The sequence below is a fragment of the Salmo salar genome, chromosome ssa22, assembly GCF_905237065.1.
Source record: "Salmo salar chromosome ssa22, Ssal_v3.1, whole genome shotgun sequence".
Classification (NCBI taxonomy): domain Eukaryota; kingdom Metazoa; phylum Chordata; class Actinopteri; order Salmoniformes; family Salmonidae; genus Salmo; species Salmo salar.
This window is the reverse complement of record NC_059463.1, coordinates 13,908,792-13,926,990: the sequence shown is the minus strand read 5'-3', so window position 1 is coordinate 13,926,990 and position 18,199 is coordinate 13,908,792. Positions and strand designations below refer to the sequence as shown.

The following is an 18,199-nucleotide window of genomic DNA, read 5'->3' as shown; positions in this document are numbered from 1 at the left end:
AAGGAATTGTCCGTAGAGCTCCGAGACAGGATTGTGTCAAGGAACAGTTCTGGGGATGGGTACCAAACAATTTCTACAGCACTGAAGGTCTCCAAGAACACAGTGGCCTCCATCATTCTTAAATGGAAGAAGTTTGGAACCACCAAGACTCTTCCTAGAGCTGGCCAAACTGAGAAATCGGGGGAGAAGGGCCTTGGTCAGTGAGGTGACCAAGAACCTGATGGCCCCTCTGACAGAGCTCCAGAGTTCTTCTGTGGAGATGGGAGAACCTTCCAGAAGGACAACCATCTCTGCAGCACTCCACCAATCAGGCCTTTATGGTAGAGTGACCCGACGGAAGACACTCCTCTGACAAAGGCACATGACAGCCCGCTTGGAGTTTTCTAGAAGGTACCTAAAGGACTCTCAGACCATGAGAAACAAGACTTTCTGGTCTGATGAAAACAAGATGGAACTCTCTGGCCTGAATACCAAGCGTCACATCTGGAGGAAACCTGGCATCATCCCTACGGTGAAGCATGGTGGTGGCAGCATACTGTGGGAATGTTTTCCAGTGGCAGGGACTCAGAGACTAGTCAGAATCAAGGGAAAGATGAACGGAGCAAAGTACAGAGAGATCCTTGATGAAAACCTGCTCTAGAGCACTCAGGACCTCAGACTGGGGCGAAGGGTCACCTTCCAACAGGACAACGACCCTAAGCACGCAGCCAAGACAATGCAGGAGTGGCTTCAGGACAAATCTCTGAATGTCCTTGAGTGGCCGAGCCAGAGCCCGGACTTGAACCCAATCTAACATCCTACCTGACAGAGTTTCATACCCAAGAAGACTCGAGGCTGTAATTGCTGCCAAAGGTTCTTCAACAAAGTACTAAGGGTCTGAATACTTGTAATATTGAACTTTTTTATTTTTAATAAATTAGCAAACATTTCTTAAAACCTGTTTTTTCTTTGTTGTTATGGGGTATTGTGTGTAGATTGATGAGGACATTTTTTTTTAAATAATCTATTTTAGAATAAGGCTGTAACATAACAAAATGCGGAAAAAGTAAACGGGTCTGAATACTTTCCGAATGCACTGTATTTGATCGCTTAATGTATTTATAGTGCATTGATCCCATATCAAAGCGTACATGTATCTAATGTCTCCATTCAAAGAAGGTATACAATCTAATTTCCACCATTTCCCAACTGTCAGCACATATGAAGCACGAGTGATAATAACCTTGCATGGGCCTGCACAAATAGCGCTCCGCTTAAAAAGGCCCGTTTTTTTTGCAGTTTTCAGCTAATTCAAGCATGACCCTCTGCCCCTCCCCCTTTTAATATTCTCCCTTTCTCCTTGTTAAAGCCCAAGTCTCAGACCTGGGTCCACACCATACATCATCCAGACTGTGCCGCTCCCTTCCCCCCGTGTCATGGGAGACAGGCTGTGCTGTTGTTGGGCTATGGAGGGCTCTTATCGGCAGTCTCAGCACTCTCTCTCTCTGCTCTGCTCTCTACTTCTTCCCCATTGGTCACACAGGCCCCCATCTGTGGAGTCTTGGAATGATGTCTGTGCTCACCAATCTGTCAATCAAGGTCTCTAAACCAGTCGCTCAAAAAAATCCCAGTTTTCATTCCACAGGTTCATTGGTTCTTCTGGTCAAACAAACAAAACATAATCTTCAAACAGATTATTTATTATGCTTCCTTTGACTGTGTGGGTAAGAGCAGACCTGGGCACAGATGTACTGTAGGGATACTGTAGCCTCGTCTTCTGTAATGCTGAGAGACAATCGCCACCAGCATTATAAGAAATAAGGAGATTGTCCCTGCCTACAAAGAGGATTGGTCCCTGAGATCTGTAACACTCAAAGGCTGATCTCTACCCTGCTGCTCCCACCTGTGCTCTTGCATGCATTCTGTAAGACATGTGTGCTTAACTCTTTTTAAAACAACACTTTAACCAAAGCTTCAGGTGAAGTAAATATTTTTCTGTTCAGAACACTGAGGGGGGGGGATGGAAGATGCTTTCCTCCCCTTCTCTTCCTCCGTCTTTTGTACACAGTCAGTGAATGGCCTTTAGAGAATGATTGTCAGTGGCTTAATGAGCTTCTTTGCCAAGCTAGAGGCTTTGGTAACATATGCGTCCACAGCGCCTCTCTCACTCCGTCCCCAGCTTGTGTGACAGGATCCGGTGCGGGTGGGACGCCTCTAGAGCAGTCCCCGGGATTTTCACAGATCATTTACTGTTCTGTGCTCTGTTTTTCCCCTTTGGATTGGATTGCCTGTAGAGGGAACGGTTGTTCTAATGTATCTCGCGAGGGACCAGCGCAGAGAATGAAGTTAAGTCTTGTAAGTGATGTGTTGTCTTGGGATGTTTCTGTAGCTGCCTGTTAAATGTTTTGGTTTTTGCATGTGTGGTGAGGTGCACTGGGACGATCTCTCCCTCAAAGAGAGGAGAGGCGCAACATTGTCGATGTTCATGTCTTGAATGTGTTGAACTGAGCTGTCTCAATAGTTTCTTGTGGGTATCTCTTGTTGTCATGCAATGACTATGGTAATATTGAGGTTATTCTGTTTTGAAAGAAACAAGAAATATCTGGGCAAAAGAATACAGTATCTAAATTTGGCATCATTTTGATTCTCTGGATATATACAATTTTAGGACATCCTGATAGGATTGTGAACTGTGTACGTCAGTACATGAGGCTGGGTGATAACATTATACCAAGTTTGAACGAACTTGTCTAGCCAGGAGTATCATACTGCCCTTAATATATCTCCATATAGTGGGGGAATCCGTAACATTATCTAAGTCTTTTAATCTTTCATCTCTGACACTGAACCCCCACCCCCACACACACACACACACACACACCCACACACCACACACACACACACACACACCACACACACACACCACAACACCACAAATTGATCGAGACGTTCATGACTCATTTCCGACTGCTGTGTCAAACAGTTCGCCAGTCCAGATGTCCTGCTGTAGAGCGCAGGAAATACAAAATAGATTGCATACAGCATTTTACTGGTAGATTGGAGGCAGGAATTTCAATGTGTAGAAAAAGGACCTAGGGGATAGGAAAAAGGGTAGCAACCAGCCTGTGGCAATTCAATATTCTATTCTGTATCTGCGTTGGGGGAATCAGACTTTCCTGGTGTTGGACGGAAGTAAATTGCTTTGGGGTTTGATGGAAGAGGGGATTTGGGATATAAGTCCCATCCATCATGTCCGGCTGTGGCACAGTTTCATCCACAGTTTCATCCTGGGAAATAGCCATCATCAGTCAGATGGAGTGAATGAACGGGACGAGGACCTCGCTGCGTTAGTTCACACAAAATAATGTCCCTGTCCCAGCAGTCCAGGCTGTAAATCCATAACGCTCCTCTCCTGGCGACTCCGTGAGGATCACAGACTAATGTGATGATCGTCCTGGGCATGGGGCGCCCATCTGTGACTCGGGACTTCAAAGAGACTAGAGCTGAGAGGAAAAAAGTTGAAGCGCTTGGCTTCTCACCATTCTGCAGACAGTTAGACACAGGAGCAATTTACAGTACCTTTTGTGTCACTTGTACTTGAAACGTGACACACTGAGATATTCTGTCTGGCATTACTCTGCTGCCTCAACGCTGTGACAGCTTCACCATGATTTCTCTCAACCCTTGAACTCTCAGATTTACACTTCATTTATAAACCAGTTATAGTAAGCCATTGTGTGACACGGCCCGTTGCTCACTTCCCAGTCACATTTGCTTCCAATTACAGTGATGTGTTTTTCAACAAAGAAATTATACACACGCGGCTAGCCCATATATGTAGTTAAAATCTCACCATATCTTTAAATGAAGAATAATGGTGAAATGATTGGGAGAGATTGCAGCAATATTTGCACTGAAACAGTTTTTGTCCCTGCTGTGCCTTAATATGCTCAGCAGGCCTCCATATTTCACTGAGGCAAACAGAGCTTTCAGCAGCGAACAGAGCGGAGTTTCACAATGGAACAACTCATTAGAGAAGGAGAAAAACCTCCACCTCTCTTTTACTCATGAAAGACACTGTAATCGCTCTGCAAAGACTAAATAGACAGGTGAGGAAATGCAGAGACAAAAAAGGAACCTTGAAGTGATATAAAACAAAGCTGATGTTTTGGCTATCCTTTTCCTTAATATGTATGATCAAATAGCTGATATTTTGCCAATGGAAGATGCTACAGACACAACGTGTACAGTACACCAGTATTTTACTCCCAAGATTTTCATTGCTGGTTAAAAAGCGATGTCTGTGCCCTGGAGGTCATAGGTCGTATGGTGTCACCCGGGGATGTGTCCCACTCCGTCCCTGGCCACGACAGTTTATATGAAGTCAGTAAGGTCATTTGTCATTTCTCCACTTGGGACAGAGGTCAGCGACCCTGCAGTACATCTCAGAAACCACTCCATATCCACATTGGTCGAAAGCCCTATAGCCTCATTCCCTCACCCTCTATGCTTCATGAGTGGACAGACTCCTGCAATATTAATGGTGTGGTAATTGAACTGTTCACTTTCTTGCATGCATGGTAAAGCAGAGTGAAATTGAGCCAAATCTCAATTAGGCAAGGTTATTATTTAATATTGGTCTGACTTCCTAATCTCATTAAGGACCTTGTTTATGTTTTCCTCCTGCTGCTGAAGTTTTATTAATGAATTAACTCCTCTGACCCACAAGCATGGAGAGGAATCTGAATCTTGTCTCTGCCTCTGTTCGCCAGAGGTCAGAATGGAACCCATTGCAAATGAACAGGAAATATGATTACATTACAGTAAGTAAGTTAATGCATCCAAATAAAAGTGCTTTTTCCGAAATTCCAGTGGGTCTACTTCCACTGTAGCAGTTAATTATTATGATGTTTTTGTAGAGTTTTAACAAGATGTGGGTGTGTCTAGGGCAATTCTTCACACATAACATAATTGTTCAATGTACCCCTAGATCATCAGTAAATAACTGTATCCTTATGTTTTTTGTCTAGAACCAGTCTCAAGTCATTTGTAAACTAAATAAGAAATTGACTTTGCGAAAACAGAAAGGAAAGAAAATGAAAAATAAATAATTACCGGCAACAGAAATGCAGGCTAATTGCTGTTTAATGTTAATCAATTCTCCCAATGTTGTAATTGTACTTCGGTGATTAACTGGGATTCAGTGCTGAGGCATTACCAGGAGTGTGTGTGGAGTGTGGTGGTACTGTCTTCCTGCATCGAAGCTCTTTAGTGAGGAGAATATTTTAATCCAGTTTGACAAGACGAGGATCTGCTTAATCCCATTATAGGCTTGCAGCACATCAAATTACAGTAGGCCTGTAGACACAGACACTCTCCTGCCTGTCTGCCTGTCGTATTGCAGAGCCTGTAAACACTCTCCTGTCTGTCGTACAGCAGAGTTTTGCATGTGAAGGAGGCAGACCGCAGACAACAGAACGGCAAGAGGTTAAACAGCATAGCATATTTGAATGGCAGCAGTTAAGGACACCTCACGGTCCTTCAACAGAGCTTCACTATTTCCCTTCAGCCAAAATGTTTTGTCTATGTCTTGATAATAATATCTATAATAATCTATCTTGATAATGCCTCATCTAGAAAATCATTGTTATAAAGCCACTGAGGAAGTAGTGAATTATACAGTATATCAACAGACCCTTGACTTTGGTGTATAAGTCAAGGTTAGTATTCCATGCCAGCCCAGATGGAGGAACTAGGAGACTGAAGGGATAGAAAGCATGCCAACCAGAACACTGTGCCAGTAACATCTCCTTATGAAGAGAGACATGGGTGTCTTTGGTTCAGCCTGGAGCCTGAATTATAAGGATGGGGCTTCTCAATCAAATGAACCAGCAGGTAGAGCGAGCATGGAGCAGACGCGACATCCCTCTCTGCCTGCCTCTTACATTTCCTCTGTTATCAGTCTTGTGCCTGGTGCTCGTTTTGAATGAGAAATGGTTTTTGCACGTCTTGGCAGGTAGCCCACTGTAAATGATGGAGAGCGGTGTGAGAGCAGCACTCTACAGTATCAGTCAATCCGAGTTGAGTTTAAGCCACGGCTCTAGATTGCACAGGGCCCGTGTCCCCTGTCCCACTCCCTCCACCCTAGACCAGCTTCTGTTTCCTCTGAGCCTTGGTTAAGAGAGGTCAGAGTTCATTTTGGTCTTCCCACTGTGAGTAGCTTTTAACCACCCGCCAGCTTCGTCATTCTCAGACTCCTATCTATTTCTGCCGGAGGAGAGGATTAAGAACAGCCGGCGGTCTTAGAGCAAGCTTGCCTCGGGCCCACTCAACGGATTCATCTAGCCTGTAGCTTATACTGTATACTGGGTTAGAGCAAGACATCTCAGTCTCCCACCAGTTTAGCCTGTATGTTTTATGGACCTCCCTCAACCAGATGGACAAGTTGGATCGGGCTAAATGCTCAACGAGGGGGAGAACAAAATCAGATGGCAAGTGATCAAGCACAGTTTTAACGGAACGTAATCCATCTAAGTTGTGTTAGGTTGATAAAGGCCCTGAGAGGAACACATTGTCTTGGAGGGATTGTAAAAAGCTCCCCCTTAAACTCACCAAACCTACGGAGAAAGCGCTGGCCAATTAGCACAGCACAGCATCCTACTTTCTGATTCTAATCTGTAATTTGCAGCATAAATCAGTGTGTGGGAAAAGAGTAAAATGAGAGCAACAAATCAAGCCTGAGGCATTTTTCCAGTCCCGACTCATGGATCATAACAAAGCCATGTCAATCTGAGGTTGGAGGAAAAGTCAATGGCCTAGTATTGTGATTAAGAGAGGTGGCTGTATTGAACACTGTTGTCTGTGGCTCTGCCGGTGACTTCAGTGACTTCACTGGGTCAGAATAACCAGGATGGAGTCAGAGGCCCCAGACAGAGTTAATACCATTAGCATGAGGCATGGGGAGAGAGGTCAGGGTTCGTGTCCATCTGAAAACAGAGCCTCACAAAGAAATTAATGAAATCGACTCTTTCACTCCTTGGTCAATTATTCAATTTCTTCTCATGAACTGCCATTTGACCTCTGTGTTTCCAATTGAATTTGGTAATTGAGGGAGAAGATGAAAAAAAGAAGAGCAGTCTTTTCAGTCAGTATGATTGAAAAGACACCAGTAAAAAGCCAGCTGTTTGTGAAAACTGCCAGGCCTGTTGGAGCGTGGCTGTCTCTTAGGTCTGGTTCTCTCCGTCCTGCTCAAAGAAAAGAGCTTGACACACACAGATTTCCTCTCCCAATACAAAATCATTTTTTGGGCGTTAACTGGAAGCTCCATCATCAACACGAGAAGAGACACCAGTTCCAACCAGTTGTAATTACCGGATTTGTATGCTTGTGATGAGAAGTCTTCAGCTAGTGTCATTGTGGGGACTCCCCGAAGACCCATGAGCATTATAGTTTGGCAATTTTCGTAGTAGTGGGATATTATTGCTTATTTTTCCATGTGGTCTGGTCTGGTCTATGCTACCTTGCATTGAACTAATTGGAGTCCTGACTAGAATGACCCAATGAGCTGGGTCACTGCCAACATGAGGGAGGCTAATGAACGGACACCCCAGAGATTCTACTACAGAACAGAGGCTGGTGGGCAACAATGCCGCCCGAGGTGGACATTCCTGCAGAGAGCTCTTCCCCCACAATCCTTTGCTCTAGTCATACTGTTAGGTGGAGGATGACCTGTGCCCTCTGACCATGTGACCAACTGCTTATCAGATAACATGTTACGCAGTGTGTAGAGTGGTAAATGTGGGTAGAAAAATACTAGTGCCGTTCTTTGGAAGAGGACTATTGCTATGTCTGAGGACCATGTGTGCAGCGTTCCTAGATCGACAGGGTTGTGTCGTTCTATCTTTTTGAATATTCAGGGACGAGCCCGGAGACACAGAACAGCAACAGCAGAACGCTGCAGCAGGGTTATAATCTTAATCATGGAAATCTTTCGCTCCATTGTGGAATGAATTCCTAATTTTCACTTTGAAATGTGGAAACATCTGCCGTGTATTAATATAACCACAGGCAGCCACATATATTTATATATTTCAACTCTTGTTCTACTGCGCATGAAATTGTCCTGCCTGTTGTACTGCCAAGCCAACACACTCCAACAGACAATAAACAAGAAAACAATTTATGTCTCAAGGGAACAGGGTGATATAGAGCTTTAATATGCAGATTTTTGTTTAAGCCCAGAATGTGGTCCCTGCTGATGCGAGTGACTGCTGTGCCGGAAACGTGTGTTGTGCCTGGCTAAGCATCTCTCTCAATCACCGGGGGTTCTCTCCCTACGTTGTGTTGCATTGTGTGGGATTGCCTGACTGTCTGCCGTGCCTGACGCGTGGGTGGATCTGGATTCGTGGGAGGCCTCTCTTATTCTTTCTCTCTCTGTTGTCTGTGTTGTTCTTGAAGGTCCTTCGTCTTCGTCAGGATATAGTTATGAACTGAGAGTGGGAAGAGTGCAGCTTGTGTCACTTCCTCCATGATGAACTCCGAGATTGTTGTCTGCTGTGGAGCGATGAGGATGAGGTCATCGATGTGGAGCCCAGGATTGGCTCTCCTGATGGGCGTGGTCGTCAGTGTCTGTGCCTTTCACCTCACCACTGCCATAGACATCCCACTGGAGGGTAAGTGCTCACTCTTCCCATAAAGTGCTTGGTGCAGAATATCATAAACCTTTGTAAAGTACAGTAAATTGATTTTGTTTTCCAATGTCTGTAATGGTCAATGCAATCCACAGGTATTCTTTGAAATATAGCATATTCTGTAAATCTATATCATGCCAAAATCAGTTCAATTATATTCATGGGTCAAACACATCCTTAACTGGGATTTGGTTTCTAGTTTCAGCTTGTTTAAATCAGGTTTCTTCATTCTCTTGTATTGGGGGCTGTGTATCTTACAGTTTCCTTGGAAACAAGTATCAAGTTTTCTCTTCTAAATTATTCAGAAACATCTCTTAAGGGCCCGCTTACAAAGAGCAGTTCAAACAGGTTTTGAAAATGCAACGCACACTTGCTGTTGATGCAGGGTAATTCATTTCACGCAATCTCCTTAAATGCAATTCACAATCCTCTGTTTTGTTGTACCTACGGTACTAATGTTTATAAAGGCCTATAACCAATCAAAAAAACAGTATTATGCTTAAACTTCTGCCTGTGTTTTTGTTGTCTTCCTGCCGCCATGGATATTTTAGTTTTAGGTCATGTAAACAGTAAGTTTGCTCTGATGTGACCTGTCCCATCCAGCATTAGTGACCGCCTGTCTGTCCTCACTTAATCTCTTGGCTCAGTGTTCAGCACCACAGCAGCTGTACCATGTGGTCATCTTGTGTGTGATCTGCATCTCATGTGCCATCCTCCGTTTATTTACAAAATCAACATCTTCAAATTGTATTGTCTTGGACGACTGTCATCCATTTAGTGGCATGTAGTTTTAACCTGCACCATTGGCCATACTGGCCTGACCTCATGCCGCTAGTTTTACTGTTGTTGACCCCTGTAGTTTTGTAATGTACTTCTAAGTCATATCACTTAAACAAGAACGCATTGACAAAGCAGGGCAAGTTCAAACAGTGCTGTATGTCACTGTGAAATAGAACTGTAAGAGAAGGAACCCACTGGGCACAGACGTAATTTGAAATGGCCCAGTGGGAAATACCATCATAATCGAAATGAACCATCCCATAACACCTTATAGAGTGTGAGAGATTATATTATCAGAAACCTACAGGGGGTCTATGGGACTCTTCATAAAGTGTTGTCCTTGTTGCCTGTTTTCCAGTTGAGCAGCTGCCCACCATCACAGAGGCCTCCCCCAGCTCTCTGATCGCCTTCCCCTTCGATGAGAGCTTCCCCATGACGTGTGAAGCCAAAGGGAACCCTAAGCCAGAGTGAGTTCTGAGTGTCCTACTCTACCATTCCATACCCAGGAGATGGGAGAGGGACAGCCCAGGAGAGCTCGTTAGCAGCCCGACAGACAGTCTATCACCGGCCATCGATTTGGCGTGTCACATTTGGCTAGTCGATTTGGCGAGTTTGAGGGTTTGATTTTCAAGTATTGGACAGACTGTGAGCACCAACCTTGGACACTAAACACACTGTACATTTGGCTGAAACACATGAGACATTTTCAAGATTTACGTGGAATTTTATTAGTGACTGATTGAACTGTTGATTTTGTAGATACCGGTGGACAAAAAATGGGGAAGAGTTTGACCCTTACCAGGACCCGAGGCTGATCAAGGAGGACAACTCGGGGACGTTTGTCATCCCCAACACTGGGAATCTCACAGAGTACCAGGGAACATACCGCTGTTACGCTGACAACGAACTAGGGACGGCCATAACGGAGGAGATTGAGTTTGTTGTGCCCCGTGAGTAGCATACTGTACATCCATACATCTCTGATCTCTGTGGCGCTCCATTACAGCTCTTTGAAAGTGATTCAGGGCCTGGAATTCAATTCAACGACTGTGTCGCTCCATCGTGAGCTGTTCGTTGTATTGGCCATGGCAGAAAGTCATTGAAGCTCCAGAGCATTCCACCCCCAGTTGCCTCTCATCTATACCTATATAGACTGTGTGGCAGAAGGGAGACTGATCTATCCTCCATCATTTCCCTTGGTACATTTTTCATTTTGTTCCAAAGCATAGTACATAAATCTTCTAAGAAATCCAGACCGAGGGGAACTATGACAAAATTTGGCCGTGCTTCAACCTTTCAGTGCGACTGACACGCAGCACAACAGTACTAATGACGTTTATTTCTTCCCGCAAGTCAAAATCTGAAGAATGTGCTGTAAAATCCAATTCACTGGAACAAACACCTCCATACACGACCAGCACAAAACACTAGTATCGTAGGACTGCCACCTGCTGGAGAGAAAGGCAACTACATCAAATGACAGACAAATCATTGACATACACTGTGTACAAAACATTAAGAACACCTTCCTAATATTGAGTTGCACCCCCCTTTTGCCCTCAGAACAGTCTCAATTCGTTGGGGCATAGACTTGACAAGGTGTCGAAAGTGTTCCACAGGGATGCTGGCCCATGTTGACTCCAATGCTTCCCACAGAGTGTCAAGTTGGCTGCATGTCTTTTGGGTGTTGGACCCTTGTTGATACACACAGGAAATTGTTGAGTGTGAAAACACAGAAGCGTTGCCGTTTTTGACACAAACCTGTGCACCTGGCACCTACACATACACAATCCATGTCTCAGTTGCCTCAAGGCTTCAAAATCCTTCTTTAACCTGTCTCCTCCCCTTCATCTACACTGATTGAAGTGAATTCAACAAGTGACATCAATAAGGGATCATAGCTTTCACCTGGATTCACCTGGTCAGTCTATGTCATGGAAAGAGCAAGTGTTCCTAATGTTTTGTACACTCGGTGTCTATTATGTTTTTTTATCAGACGTTCCTAAGTTTCCCAAGGAGAAGATTGATCCCATCAAGGTGGAGGAGGGTCAGCCTGTCATTTTGGAGTGTAACCCTCCTAAAGGAATCCCTCCTTTACAGATCTACTGGATGACCATCGGTGAGTCACTAACGGCTTGCCAGACCTAACACAGTGTCTGAGTCATGTCCCATGCTTTGTGTTGACACCTGCCGTTTTTATTGAAGCACGAATGATCAAACGAAAGCGACCAACGTGTGTATGGAACGTCCACCTCTTTTCCTCTCTTCAGACCTTCAGCACATAGAGCAGGATGAGAGGGTGTCCATGGGTCTGAACGGCGACCTGTTCTTCTCTAACGCTCTGGAGAAGGACAGCCGCAGAGACTACTGCTGCTTCGCTGCCTTCCCCAGGATACGCACCATCGTGCAGAAGAATGCCATGTCTGTCGTAGTCAAGAGCAGTAGGTGTCAATCTAAGAAGGCATGTTTGTGATTAGGTGTGTTTATTAACTCTGCTACAGCATAGAGCTTGACCAAATGGCTTTGTTTTGATCACCATAATGACTTCAACCTCTGACCCAATGCATACGTCGCTATGATCGTGTACATGATTAAGAACATTCCCAATGTCCAGCAGCCTCTCCAAAGTTGTATTTTCCCTGCTCTTGACGGCACTGATGTTTTCATGAATCTACACCACCCCCATTGTCTGTCATGATTGTTTTCGTTTTTTTATGAATGCTTTGCACATTTTCATATGTTACCCACCTTAATTTCAGAAAATTCAAACAGTGACTCAAGTAGCAGTCCTGGTCGTGGTAAGTTACATGCCATACCATATCATTGTCTAGAACACTCCATGTGTGATTTGTTTTTCATATCAGAGTGTGATATGTGGATCCAAACATTGCATTGTAGGTTAGCAGTCCAAGAGTTAGACCCATGCATTGCATTGTTTGAAAAACGAAGCTTAAAAACAATGTTTCTATTCCATTCTCAAAAGCCAATTCAATTCTGGAGAGAAAACCACGTTTTCTGATGCCCTCTGGTGTCAAGTCGGAGACACAGCTGGTGAAAGGTGATGAGCTACTACTGGAGTGCATTGCAGAGGGCTTGTAAGTAAACCTTTGTCTCTTCTTTTTTTCCTTTTTACAAATTACTGCATGATATCTTCTAGACACTTCATTGTATTCGAAGCAACTACATCAAAACGTCAATCATTTTACTCCCCCTTTCAGTCCAACACCCAAGATTGAATGGGTAAGGATGGGCCACAGGCTGCCCGACAGAGCGACGATAGAGAACCATGGGAAACTCCTGAGCATTGACCGGGTCAATGAGGACGACAGTGGGAAATACATGTGTAAGGCTAGGAACATCCTCGGAGAGGCCAACCACTCCTTTGATGTATCAGTGGAAGGTAAGTGGGAAAATGTACAAAGGTTGAAATAATAGGATCTTAGTGTGATTATGTGTATCTGAAAAACAGCTGTTTTGCTTAAACTACATTTATAGGTTTTACTGTAGGAAAACTCGATAAAGTCTGATATGATAAGTACTTCATAATAGTAACACATTTTCATGAGAAAGTGTGCCATCTACTGTACATTGAGTGAACTGCTGTTCAAGAGGGATTCAAAAAAGTCACCATTTGAGAATTGGCTCCAGGTGATAGAAAACACAAACATCATAACTCTTGCATGATTTCCATGTTTTTTAAATGCAAATTCTCGGAGAGAGTTGTAAACTGTGCTCTGGTTCGCTCACTGCTTCCTGGTGTTACGTCTGTCTTTGATGTTGCGCTTTCCAGAGCCTCCTAAGTGGGTATCTGAGCCTGAGAGCCAGCTTAGTACGATTGGCTCAGACGTGCATATCAAGTGCTCTGCCACTGGCACTCCTGAGCCCACCATCCAATGGAGGGTGAATGGAAAACCTCTTAAGGGTATGTTCTCAGTCTACCTCAACAAGACATGAATGTCCTATTTCTAGTACTGCAAATTGGTGCACAGTTAATGGATTTCATTGTTGATTGCAGAGGTCCCAGCATCTAACAGAAAAGTGTTGGATGACGCCATTGTCTTGCACAACGCCAAATCGATTGACAGTGCCGTCTATCAATGTGAGGCCTCCAACAGACATGGAACACTACTGGCCAATGCCAATATCATGATCATGAGTAAGTTTATGTGGCTTCGTTGGTTTTACTCTCTACCTCTGAAAGTAGCCTCTACTTTCCTCTGAGGCTTGAAGTCTTAATGGTCACAAATAAATAGTTCCTACATCTCAGCCTTCATCATTGTTTTACCGGTTGTGCTCATCCATTTAGTTACCCACTAAGTATGGAATTGTATGATGATGAAAGTGTACTAAAGAATTCAACCAGTTGCTTGACATTGTCATGAGGCAGTGGAAGACTGTCTGTGAGTGGCGGTGTGTCTGGTTTGAAAGCCGGCTCTGGCGCCAGCGCCCCTCGGGCCATGGTGAAGGATGTGTTGTCTGAGCGCCACAGTACTCCATACAGACTACCCACCCACGTCCCATGTCCCTCTTGATCAGCCCGCATGCTCCCAGGCATTTATTTCTATGCTAGCACGTTTCTCTACTCCATTCAGAATGCAATGCCACAACACTAAAATGTGCTCCTTCTATAAGAGCAGATTTTTTAAAAAAGTGCTCTCTTTGGCTTCTCAGAAATGTCTGGAGTTTGTCACTGGTGACAAACTAGGAAGTTATTAAGCAGACTGTTTCTGGATTCCAAGTCACAGCTTTTTATTTTGGTTAACAATGGAATGAGACAGACAGGATGTTTTGGTTAGAAATGATGAGACATTTCATTTCTTATTCATTGTTTTTTAATTTTCAAATTGTATGACAATCATCGTGTCAGTCCAGCCATTCTTTCAAAAGAAATGGTAATTAACAAAAAATGGAAGACAATAACATTTCCACGTCACTTGGTCTCCGTAGTTTGAATCTTAGCTATCAGTGTATCTTTGTAACCAATACTGCAGTACAGTCGGAGGGCCATTCCTCAATCCCTCCATATCTGTATGGAAGTTAGAAAATAAATCTCTCTCTCTCGTTCATGTCCCAAACCCCGATTCATTAACTGGGATGTCTCTCCCCACAGATCTGCCTCCTATGATCCTGACAGAGGAAGGTCTGGAGTATTCAGCTGTGGAGGGAAAGAGTGTAGTCATGCACTGCAAGGTGTTCAGCTCTCCGCCCGCTATTGTAACCTGGTGAGTAGGCTCTCCCTAACCATAGCCTGGTCCCAGACCAGAATGTGCTTCAGCCAACTCCTACTCTTCTTGTCATGTCATCAATCATTGGCTCAAGCCCATACAAATGCTGGACTAGGCTTCTCCACCTCCAACCAGTCCTCTCAGAGACCAGTAGAGAGCAGTAGATATCAATGTGTCATTAGTAGATAACAATGTGTCAAAGTGTCATTAGGTAGTTATAAAAATAGCTGTGTACAGGATCCGTTTCTCTGTTGGTGCACCACTGTTTGCTGTGGAAATGTGCAGAAAGAAAAAACATCTTATGCCTACACAAATACTTTAAGGGCCGTTATTGCAGTATCTTCTTAAGTGCTCAGCAAGGTTCCTCTGTAATTGAATGAAATCGCAAGTGGAGACTTTAATTGATTGCTTTAAATGTTGTACAGGAACAAGGATGACTCAACAGGGTCTGTGGAGGGACCAAGGTTTACAGTTCACCAAAATGGATCATTGGAGATCCATAATGTGGAGAAAGAGGATATGGGCCAGTACACATGTTACACCAAGAATACTGAAGGGAAGTCTGCTATAACTGCCTTACTGGATGTTAAAGGTATGAAACTAAATACAAGACGGCATGTGTTTAACACACAACTAGGGCCATGTGTTTAACACACAGCTAGGGCCATGTGTTTAACACACAGCTAGGGCCATGTGTTTAACACACAGCTAGGGACATGTGTTTAACACACAGCTAGGGCCATGTGTTTAACACACAGCTAGGGCCATGTGTTTAACACACAACTAGGGCCGTGTGTTTAACACACAGATAGGGCCATGTGTTTAACACACAGCTAGGGCCATGTGTTTAACACACAGCTAGGGCCATGTGTTTAACACACAACTAGGGCCATGTGTTTAACACACAGCTAGGGCCATGTGTTTAACACACAACTAGGGCCATGTGTTTAACACACAGATAGGGCCATGTGTTTAACACACAGCTAGGGCCATGTGTTTAACACACAGATAGGGCCATGTGTTTAACACACAGCTAGGGCCATGTGTTTAACACACAACTAGGGCCATGTGTTTAACACACAGCTAGGGCCATGTGTTTAACACACAGCTAGGGCCATGTGTTTAACACACAACTAGGGCCATGTGTTTAACACACAGCTAGGGCCACAGCTAGGGCCATGAGTTTAACACACAGCTAGGGCCATGTGTTTTTCTAAATACAGTATGTGACCTGACAAGGAACAACTGCGTTACTGCCTCATGTAGTGTTTCCTGCTAAAGTCACATGGTTAAAAAAAAAGAGGGGTCCTAAACACAACCCTTTACATGTAACTTTACATGTAACTGTACAGTTGTGTGTTTCATCTATCCAAGATCCCACAAAGATATTCCAGGCCCCAGAGGACTTGCAGGTTCTAATAGGAACCACAGCCCAGCTCTCCTGCCTGGCGGTGTACGACAACTCCTTCAGTGGCGACTTTGAGATCGTGTGGGAAAAAGACGATATGGAGATAGCGCTAAACCACACTGAGAATTCTGGGTAAGACGACGCCTTTCTTATGGTGTCACAGATCCAAGCCTAGCCCGGGAAAGTTCACTTGTTTTTTTTTAGATTGCACAGATCAATAGGTTGTCTCTCTTTTTTTTCTGCCGATAGATATTTCTTAGAGGATGGCATACTGCAGATCGTCAACGTCAGCCACAGAGACCAGGGCATGTACAAGTGTGTGGCCAGAACTCCAGTGGACCAGGACACTGCCTCTGCACTACTCATAGTGCTGGGTGAGCAAATATGTCAAATACTGTACATCAAAACCTGGTCTGACCCCAATGGGTCTATGACCCCCAGCACAACAGAAATGCATAGCATGTCACAATATGGATCCGTATGCCGAAGCCAAGCATTCCATGGTGTGGTACACAGAGCAGAACATGATTAACCTGTGTGTCTTCAGACTTCGCCTCTGCATTTACAGAACAATGCCTTTACATCATTTGCATCGCAGTTTTACATTTTGCTTTCTTTCCCATTGGTCAGTCTCTGACTGTTTCATGGTGCTTTTCCAGAGGATAAATCAAATCAAAACAAATTGTATTGGTCACATACACATGGTTAGCCGATGTTATTGCGAGTGTAGCAAAATGCTTGTGCTTCTTGTTTCCGACACTGCAGCAATATCTAACAAGTAATCTAACAATTCCGCAACTACCTAATACACACAAATCTAAGTAAAGGGATGGTATAAGAATATGTACATATAAATATATGGATGAGCAATGGCCGTGCTGCATAGGCAAGATGCAATAGGTGGTATAGCAGTATGTACATATGGGATGAGTAATGCAAGATATGTAAACATCATTATTAAAGTGACTAGGGATCCATTTGTTAGGGTGTCCAATGATTTCAAGTCTGTATGTAGGCAGCAGCCTCTCTGTGCTAGTGATGGCTGTTTAACAGTCTGATGGATACAATGTCTTTGTGTGTTATCAAAGTAATGTCGTTGTGGTGGTGGTGTTTTCCAGATGTCCCTGATGCACCAGAGAACTTGGTGCTGTCTGAACACAAGGGCAGAAGCGTGAAGCTCAAATGGATCCCTGGGGATGACCACAACAGCTCAACCACTGGTAATAGTCTGGCTCTACAAACAAAGTTCAGCTGCTTTGCATGATTTAGGGAACACCAGGCCTGTAGTATATACAATGATAATAACATGGCACATATTTACTAAGAAAATGGAATTAGTACTTTATTATTGTGTAAGTCTCCTGTCAACATTCCAACACAAATGTGTCGTATTTTTTTGGGGGGAGCAAGTTTCCTGCTTAGTGCAGGGTCTGAAGAGTTTGCTACGCAGGTGGCTGTTAGATAAGCAGCCCCTTTGGCAAAGGGCTTGGGCAGATTGGGGTCTGGTCTGTGTGTCTCACCCTGTGAACAGACTTCATTATTGAGTATGAGGAGAGCCAGTGGGAGCCAGGGAACTGGAACGAGCTTCAGAGAGTTCCAGGAAATCACGGTTCGGCAGTCCTCAAACTTTATGGACATGTTGACTATCGCTTCCGAGTGTCTGGAGTCAACGCGGTGGGTAGGGGGAGTCCCAGTGAGCCCACAGAAAGATACAAGACCCCTCCTGCAGGTAGGAAGTCCAGTTATGTTTTATCCACTGACCTGCCTCCACCGCTCGTTGAACTTTAAAACACTCAAACATCTGAGATAATTGATTTCACTCTTAGGTCTCTCGTGCACATTTCACAGGAGATTTATTTAACTAACAATTTCAATTCTGCCGAAATCCATATTTCTTCTCTGCCACCAGCCCCTGATAAGAACCCTGAAAATATAAAAATCGAAGGTCATTTGGCACATGAAATGGATATCAACTGGGAGGTAAGAAACAGAATGTGGTTCCTTTAATATTCCTTCCCTGCGTACGTACGCACCCCTCCGAGTGTTGAATATTTCACAGCAGTTACATTTTGGGGAAATCAAAGAATCTGTCTTTATTCATAGAGAAAATAAGCTTT

At 44.1% G+C, this 18,199-nt stretch overlaps 1 protein-coding gene across 10 annotated transcripts in view; it reads left to right on the top strand.

Moving 5' to 3' along the window:
- The window catches only part of chl1b (cell adhesion molecule L1-like b), a 74,539-nt gene that overhangs the window by 38,963 nt on the left and 17,377 nt on the right, over nucleotides 1-18,199 (top strand). For 5 of the 10 annotated variants that reach the window (XM_014166362.2, XM_014166369.2, XM_045705147.1 and 2 more), the window contains exons 2-19: nucleotides 8,437-8,651; nucleotides 9,221-9,238; nucleotides 9,808-9,916; nucleotides 10,209-10,399; nucleotides 11,446-11,568; nucleotides 11,720-11,890; nucleotides 12,209-12,247; nucleotides 12,433-12,544; nucleotides 12,668-12,849; nucleotides 13,240-13,371; nucleotides 13,465-13,605; nucleotides 14,560-14,671; nucleotides 15,100-15,266; nucleotides 16,049-16,214; nucleotides 16,332-16,456; nucleotides 17,201-17,302; nucleotides 17,614-17,811; nucleotides 17,992-18,062. In XM_014166362.2, coding sequence (XP_014021837.1) covers nucleotides 8,507-8,651; nucleotides 9,221-9,238; nucleotides 9,808-9,916; nucleotides 10,209-10,399; nucleotides 11,446-11,568; nucleotides 11,720-11,890; nucleotides 12,209-12,247; nucleotides 12,433-12,544; nucleotides 12,668-12,849; nucleotides 13,240-13,371; nucleotides 13,465-13,605; nucleotides 14,560-14,671; nucleotides 15,100-15,266; nucleotides 16,049-16,214; nucleotides 16,332-16,456; nucleotides 17,201-17,302; nucleotides 17,614-17,811; nucleotides 17,992-18,062 — 2,304 coding nt within the window. In that variant the 5' untranslated portion in view covers nucleotides 8,437-8,506. Of the gene's footprint in view, nucleotides 1-2,050; nucleotides 2,335-8,436; nucleotides 8,652-9,220; nucleotides 9,239-9,807; nucleotides 9,917-10,208; nucleotides 10,400-11,445; nucleotides 11,569-11,719; nucleotides 11,891-12,208; nucleotides 12,248-12,432; nucleotides 12,545-12,667; nucleotides 12,850-13,239; nucleotides 13,372-13,464; nucleotides 13,606-14,559; nucleotides 14,672-15,099; nucleotides 15,267-16,048; nucleotides 16,215-16,331; nucleotides 16,457-17,200; nucleotides 17,303-17,613; nucleotides 17,812-17,991; nucleotides 18,063-18,199 lie in introns of those variants that run through there. The other 5 variants (XM_014166363.2, XM_045705146.1, XM_014166365.2 and 2 more) reach the window with 5 other exon arrangements.